Consider the following 7,685-nt stretch of genomic DNA (forward strand, 5'->3'; position numbering starts at 1 on the left):
CCGGTGAAGAGGTACCGGCTTTCATGTGTGTGACTACGGTCAATGGAACATGGGCCAACCTAGTAACATTTTCTATGTTGTTTACTTCAGTCTGCATTGCTAAAAAAAACTTTGTTTCCACCTATCCTTTCCTTTCTTTTTTCCTTTTTTTGCGTGAAATGCATGACTATTTTTTATATGTATGAACACCTTTTTAACATGTGAATATTTCTTTTCGAAAGAAGAAAATCTACATTCATACACAAGAATCTTTTTTTAGAAAAATATTAAGTTTTTTTGGAGTACATGAACATTTATTGTGATATGTGTTTTTTTCTTGCAATATATGAAAGATTAAAAAACACCAAGACTTATTTGAAATATTTGAACATTTTCCTCTTCATTTTTGAAACACATGAATATTTTTTTTCTCACGAACACTGAATCTGTTACATAGAGGTGAACAGTTCTTTTTTACAACACACTATCATTTTACTTAGTGTTAAACTGCTTTATATAAAGTTACTGATAATAAATATATTTTAAAATATTGTATAGAAAAGAAAAATAACACTATCTATTAAAGGTACACAAACAAGATTCGGCCCATGTATAAAGCTTCAGGCAATGCAGGCTTATGGGCTTATTGCTCGCAACAGGTCACATTTACGAATTTCCAGGCTAGACTGACTGAAAAAAAAATACTGACTGAAAAAAAGTTGCTCTAAAGAAAAAGACTGACTGAAAAAAAAATACGCTACAAAAATTACAGTGAAAAAACTGCAGAATGAAAATCGTTTGAATGATTTACAGTAAAGAGTCATTCAACAGTCGTAGTTTTCATTACAATTAAGTTAAATTTGCTATAAACATATCGTCAACATCCTTATACATATCCTATCATTTCAGATTGACCGGCAAAAACCAAACTCATACGTGCCAGCTAAATACAAACGACGTAGAAGTAGTAGATGACAGCATCACACACCCAAGCTAAGAACTGCCGCAAACCTTCTTCTCTCTCTCGGAAATAAAACCACAAACCCCGCCGCATTTCCACAGGGAGCAAAAACGTCGGTCTCCATCACTGCTTGCTCCGGCGCCGCAGGTTGTACCTCCGGCTACCCGACGTGGTGATGGAGTTCTCGGCGACCTCTTCCGGCAGGGCGCCGTACCTCCGGCGGGTTTGCTCCGGCAGGGCGTAGTTAGGGTCGGCTGTGCTGTCCGCCTCATCCGTCAGCTCGTCGAAGACCCACGAGTAGTTCCTCAGGCTCTCGTCGCTCTCCGAGCCGTACGAGAGCATCCTGTCGCCTGCGTTCTCCTCCAGTGTCCGGACCTTGTCCACCAGCGTCTGGAGCAGCCGGTGGTTCAGAACTTCGTAGTCCCTGATATAATGTTCCAACGAGTTAATTAAACTCAACCATCTTTTTGTAAGTGCGCAATCTCAACCTGAGAGTTCGTAGTTTCTTACTCACCTGAACGTGAATATGGAATGCAAGATCTGGATAGTGGCGGCGGCCAGGAACAGCAATCTGACCAAGAACACCTTGGACAGGACCCAGAACTGGTTGTCGAAGTTGCCGGCTGCGATCTTGATCAGACCCATCTCTAGCAGGAGCGTGATGCACAGACCTGCCCAAAAAGACGTTAGGAAATCGAACAATATGCAGTGACATAGATGCAATGGGTTGCAGCAACTAGTACAGATCCGAAGAAAACTGAAGAAAAACAATGATCTTACCGAAGTAAAGTTGGCCTCTGATGCTGAAGGTCTGCTTGGCGCTGGTGAGCATGTAGATGAGGAAGACGATGCAGCAGTAGAAGAAGAAGGCCTTGATGAAGCGGGACTCGGCTAGAATGGCGTTGTGGAGGATGTAGAGCTTGTCCAGCGCCGCGAAGATGTTGGCCTGCTTCGCTCTGAACTCCTCCTGCAGGCCCAAAAAAGGTTCAGTTAGCATACAGGTGCGAGTTAGATTTTATCACGTGATGAAAATAATTTTAGTTGAGAAAATACTAAAGCTAGTACCTGAGCTGCTAGTATGGAGTGTGAATTCAGGATGAGATGATCATGAGCCTGCCGGATCTGCTCCTGCTTCGACAACAGCTCTTCCTGCTGACGCTGCCCAAACAGTGCAAATTTCTCCAAAGTTTCCCTGCAATTTCAGATAAAAATCAGCATCTCTTTGAGTCCACAGTCCCCACACACATTAAAAGAAAGATGGAAAATTCAGTTATTTTTTACACAACAAAATGCATTACCTGCTTTCCTCGAGAGCCTGGGACTGAAAGGTGTGGAGGCTAGTCAATCCATCCATGGCCTTGTTCTGCCCATCCAAGAGTTGCATCTGATTCTCCAACGATTTGCCCGCCACACTCCCAATCTCATCGGCAGTGCCCTGGAGAACCAGCATCTTGGAAGACATCAGGTCGCCGACAGTTGCGATCTCCTTCTGAATGCCCACGGCCTCCTCCGTGAGCTTCCCCATCCCGTCCCCCAGCTGATCGTACGACTCCTGGATGCGCTCCATGCCGGCCTCGATCTTCTTCCTCATCTCGGCCTGCCCTTCCTTGAGCTCCGCCTGGGAGGCGGCGATCTCCTTGGACTGGTCGGAGATGGTCCTGGAGTGCGCCAGCACGTCGTCGATCTGCGCGCCCACGCCCTTGGACGTCTCCGCGAGGCGGTCCGCCTGCGCCTCGATGGACGACAGCGCGTCCCGCACCTTGCCGGACTCCCTGATGATCTCCTCCGACCGCGCCTCGATCACCTCCAGCTTCTCCTCCGCCGACTTGGAGGAGCGCGTGAGGTCGTTCACCAGCCGCTCCGTGCTGTGCTTGAAGGCCTCCGCCTGCAGCTGGTGGCACAGCGTGTTGGTCTCCAGGAAGAACTCGAGGAACACCTTGCTCTCCGAGTCGCCCAGCTTCTTGCGGCAGTGCACCATCCTGGACCCGCCGGCGCAGGACGGGAAGGCCGGCCGGCCCGAGTCCTCCTGGTAGCAGCTGCTGAGGTGCCACGCGAGGCGCGCCTGCCGCTCCTTGTCGGCCATGATCTCGCCGCAGCCGGCGAAGAGGTTCCGGTACGCGTCCTGCCAGCAGTTCTTGGGCCCCGCGAGCTTGTTCCGCGCGTTCTCCAGCAGCTTCACCCCTCGCGGGTTGTTGGTGACGTCCATGGAGAAGTCGGCCACCGCGCCGTCGAGCTCCATCATCGGGGGACTGTTACCGGCCGCCGAGGAGGACGGAGACGAGAAAATGTTCCATGAGAACCCGCTGCCCCGCCGAGGGCACAGCCACAGGCAGGCCAAAATCAACAGGACAAACGATGCGTTCTTCCTCATGGCGCTGGCCGGTCAATTAGGCACCGGAAAAAGAGTGATCTTGGTGGAGAGAGTTGAATCAGAGGTCAATTGCAGTGCAAATCCTCCCTGCCAAGGACAAGGATGGTCAAGAAAGCAAGAATTAAAACGTATTCACTGGATGCAGATTGTTGTCATGCTCGCATCATAATTCATAGTATTAAACTCTGAAATTCTTGATTAATTACCAAATTAAAGCGGCAAGATCAAAATCCCAAGTTCTTGGTGCCAATTACTCGATCACGCACAGTAAAACCCAACCACCATCAAAATTAAATCCAATTCGGTCAGTTCCAGCCTAACACAATCATGCAAATTTCCACCCGCTGCAAGAAAGGGGATGATGTGTCGAAACGATCTTTTCCCCAGCGGAGAAGAAGAACAAGAGAGCAACGGGCTGTCGCAGATGTGTGCCGGCCCTGCCGTGTGAAAGGGTATGGGCGCCGGATAAATATAGTGCCCCGCGTTTCTTCGCCGGCAAGGCAGAGGTCAGATCCGATCGGAGATTTACAAGGGGAAAAAATAGTAAGTCGGTTTGGGGCTTTTGACACCACGGATGACAGGGACCTGGACAGCGCACACTCGCACTGAACTGGACATGATTTCACGGGAGCAATGGCGGTTTCGTCGTGTTATTTTGGAATTTCCTTTGGTTAATTAATTAACCCTGGGCACTACTGGGATGTCGACGGGAATGCCAAAATGGAAGAGGGTTCAGAGATCTCTTGCCATGCCATGTTCCGTTGCCGGCAAGGAAGCTCTGTTAATTACAGTAACCGCCAGTTGGATCCCCAACCAACTAGTGTTAAGTCGGCGACGTTGTAGGTCGGTGGCACTGTCTTACGCCACATGATTCAGAGAAGAGCCTGGCCGGGCCAGCCATGTCAGAGCGGAGCAATCCCCTTTTTCCTACCCGGGACGCACGCGGCATTGTGTTGAGTACTGAGCACCGACTGACATGAACGCTGGATTTCTGCTATCTTCCTCCCGAGCACATGGTTCCGACACCATCCTACAGAAAATGAAGCTTCTGTATGCATGAAACACTACGATCTAAGTACTCATCTAAGCAAACACCACAGTCCACAGTCCATGCACCGGTGTACAAGAAGAGCAAATTGGAAAGAAACTCGGTCGCAAACCAAAATTGGGATGAGTGCAGGCACAATTTGACTCGGAGAAAGAGAAGGAGAGACAAGCGGCGAGGAGAATGATCTGCGGGAACTCACCGGCGGTGGCGAATCGGACCGTTGGCTTGAGTGGTGGAGGCGATGATGGGGGAGGAGCGGCCTGACGACAGCAGGGGACGATCGAGACAGGGACGGGGCGGGGCCGGAGCGGGTGAGTGGCGCGTATATATAGTGGAGTGGGGGCAAGCCGGCTGTGGTTTGGACGTTTGGTAGAGGTGGAAAGAAAGGAACTGGCGGGGCCGCCGCGGTGAAAACGTCGCGTTGGTTCGCGCGAGAAGGCGCCTCCTCCTCCTCCCCTCCCCGCGTAGGAAAGAAATGGGAACAGTAGTCGAGAGACGAAGACGAAGAGTCGCAAAACCACCGCGTGGTTAAATTTGGTCACTCGTTGCGCCCGTTCAGTGGAGAGACGCGACCCCAACACGGACGGGTTCGGTAATACTACTGCCGTCCAAATTTGTGATTAGAAGCACTTTCGTGTTCGTTCCTTCTTTTATGCAGATTAAAGTTGTAAATTTTACATTGCAATGGCAAACACGCCCACTCCGCCGCTCTCTTCTCTCAATGTTTTCCCCAAATGTTGATCACAAACAAGATGAATACAAGCACGCACGCGGAACCAACCAGAAAGGTCGAATGACAACACGTGTCCAAAGAACTTCGCAGAAAATATTCTCCTAGAAAAAAGGTACGGAAAAGTCCTTAAGTAATCCCGCAACTGCCATCATGGCTGCTAACTGCTGCCGGACTCGTAGAAAAGCCATTTCCAAGAAAGGCGTTGTGAATCGATGAAGAAGCACGTTGTCGGCAAGACCGTTGTCGTTGTGGTCCGTTGACCGGGGATCATCCCCACCCTCCACGAGTCCCGGAACCACCTGTCAGCCATCGGCGTCTTCGAGGCCGAGCGCTAGATCCACCGCCATCAATCCTCCAGCCTAGATCCACAACTGTCATTCTCTCTCGCCCAAGGGTGACACTGAAGGAAATATGCCATAGAGGCAATAATAAAGTTATTATTTATTTCCTTGTATCATGATAAATGTTTCTTATTCATGCTAGAATTGTATTAACCGGAAACTTAGTACATGTGTGAGTGCATAGACAAACAGAGTGTCACTAGTATGCCTCTACTTGACTAGGTCATTGAATCAAAGATGGTTAAGTTTCCTAGCCATAGACATGAGTTGTCATTTGATTAACGAGGTCACATCATTAGAGAATGATGTGATTGACTTGACCCATTCCGTTAGCTTAGCACGATGATCGTTTAGTTTGTTGCTACTGCTTTCTTCATGACTTATACATGTTCCTCTGACTATGAAATTATGCAACTCCCGAATATCGGAGGAACACTTTGTGTGCTACCAAACGTCACAGCGTAACTGGGTGATTATAAAGGTGCTCTACAGGTGTCTCCGATGGTACTTGTTGAGTTGGCATGAATCGAGATTAGGATTTGTCACTCCGATTATCGGAGAGGTATCTCTGGGCCCTCTCGGTAATGCACATCACTATAAGCCTTGCAAGCAATGCAACTAATGAGTTAGTTGCGGGATAGTGCATTACGGAACGAGTAAAGAGACTTGCCGGTAACGAGATTGAACTAGGTATTGAGATACCGACGATCGAATCTCGGGCAAGTAACATACCGATGACAAAGGGAACAACGTATGTTGTTATGCGGTTTGACCGATAAAGATCTTTGTCGATGTCAAAACCGGCGGATCTCGGGTAGGGGGTCCCGAACTGTGCGTCTAGGCCGGATGGTAACATGAGGCAGGGGACACAATGTTTTACCCAGGTTCGGGCCCTCTTGATGGAGGTAAAACCCTACGTCCTGCTTGATTGATGTTGAAGATATGGGTAGTACAAGAGTAGATCTACCACGAGATAAAGGAGGCTCAACCCTAGAAGCTAGCCTATGGTATGATTGTTGTTGGTTCTACGGACTAAAACCCTTCAGTTTATATAGACACCGGAGAGGGCTAGAGTTACACAGAGTCGGTTACAATGGTAGGAGATCTACATATCTGTATCGCCAAGCTTGCCTTCCACGCCAAGGAAAGTCCCTTCCGGACACGGGACGAAGTCTTCAATCTTGTATCTTCATAGTCCAGGAGTCCGGCCGAAGGTATAGTCCGGCTATCCGGATACCCCCTAATCCAGGACTCCCTCAGTAGTCCCCGAACCAGGCTTCAATGACGAGGAGTCCGGCGAGCAGATTGTCTTCAGCATTGCTAGGCGGGTTCTCCTCCAAATTCCGTGTACCTGTTGAATAATGTCCGGTTTCTTGTAGCGCTCCTTGGCTTCTACGCCCAATAATGGCCGTCTTCCACGTGTCAAACGAATATGAAAAGTCAGGGTGTTTTTACATTTACACGCCTAGCCACGTGAATGAGCCGCCTATTTAAGGGGACGAGGATTTAGATCCAAACCACACCTTCTCCCCTCCGCGAGTATTCATCAGAGCGTATCCGATAGAGGTCCATTCTATCATGGCCGGCCGCCGCAGCTCCTCCTCTCGCCCTTCCAGCCCTCATCCTGGAGATTGGGAGAGATGCTCCATCCCGCACAGCGAGCTAGTGACGCTCCAGACCAAGGGATTTCTCCCCCCGGCCTATATGGTCCCGGTTCGAGCCGGACTTGCCACCTATAATGGCGGAGAGCAAGCGAAGAGCGCCCCCAATCCCTCCAAAGGAGAGCGGGTATGCCTTGTCCCTTACTTAATAAGAGGGCTCGGATTTCCAATTCATCCGTTTCTCCGAGGGCTCCTGGAGTTCTATGGCCTCTAGCTGCACAACCTCACGCCTGCCTCCATATTGCATATCGCGGGCTTCGTAGCCCTTTGCGAGCTGTTTTTGGGCCGCGAGGCTCATTTCGCGCTGTGGAAAAGGCTATTCTGCCTTGTGCCCCGTTCTCAGAAGGGGTCAATATATCAAGTGGGCGGAGCCGAAGTGTGGCGCATCGCCGAGACCGGATATCTATCCGGAACCCCAAAGAAGGCGTCCGAGGACTGGCCTTCGGAATGGTTTTATATAGAGGACGTCCCGCTGCCGGATCCTGTCTAGATTGGCCTCCCTGAGTTCGACAGTGCTCCCCTAAAGAAGCGCCTAAGCTGGCGTCCACGGAGCCTTAGAGGGAAAGCGACAAGGACGTTCTTTACCTGATG

The 7,685-nt window shown here is 49.8% G+C and overlaps 1 protein-coding gene across 2 annotated transcripts; it reads right to left on the reverse strand.

The window, feature by feature from the left end:
* Window positions 1–792: 792 nt before the first annotated feature.
* LOC125509311 (protein GAMETE EXPRESSED 1) lies at window positions 793–4,695 on the reverse strand. 2 transcript variants are annotated; one of them, XM_048674262.1, is made up of 6 exons: window positions 4,559–4,695; window positions 2,239–3,398; window positions 2,006–2,132; window positions 1,721–1,907; window positions 1,455–1,611; window positions 793–1,364 (listed from the first exon to the last, which is right to left on the reverse strand). In XM_048674262.1, the coding sequence occupies exons 2-6, from the start codon at window positions 3,309–3,311 to the stop codon at window positions 1,064–1,066; spliced, it is 1,845 nt and encodes a 614-aa protein (XP_048530219.1). In that variant the 5' UTR covers window positions 3,312–3,398; window positions 4,559–4,695; the 3' UTR covers window positions 793–1,063. The 2 variants fall into 2 exon arrangements, with proteins under 2 accessions (XP_048530219.1, XP_048530217.1); XM_048674260.1 differs by lacking the exon at window positions 4,559–4,695 and adding an exon at window positions 3,518–3,828.
* Between the last annotated feature and the right edge of the window lie 2,990 nt (window positions 4,696–7,685).

This window comes from Triticum urartu, chromosome 5, assembly GCF_003073215.2.
Source record: "Triticum urartu cultivar G1812 chromosome 5, Tu2.1, whole genome shotgun sequence".
Lineage (NCBI taxonomy): Eukaryota > Viridiplantae > Streptophyta > Magnoliopsida > Poales > Poaceae > Triticum > Triticum urartu.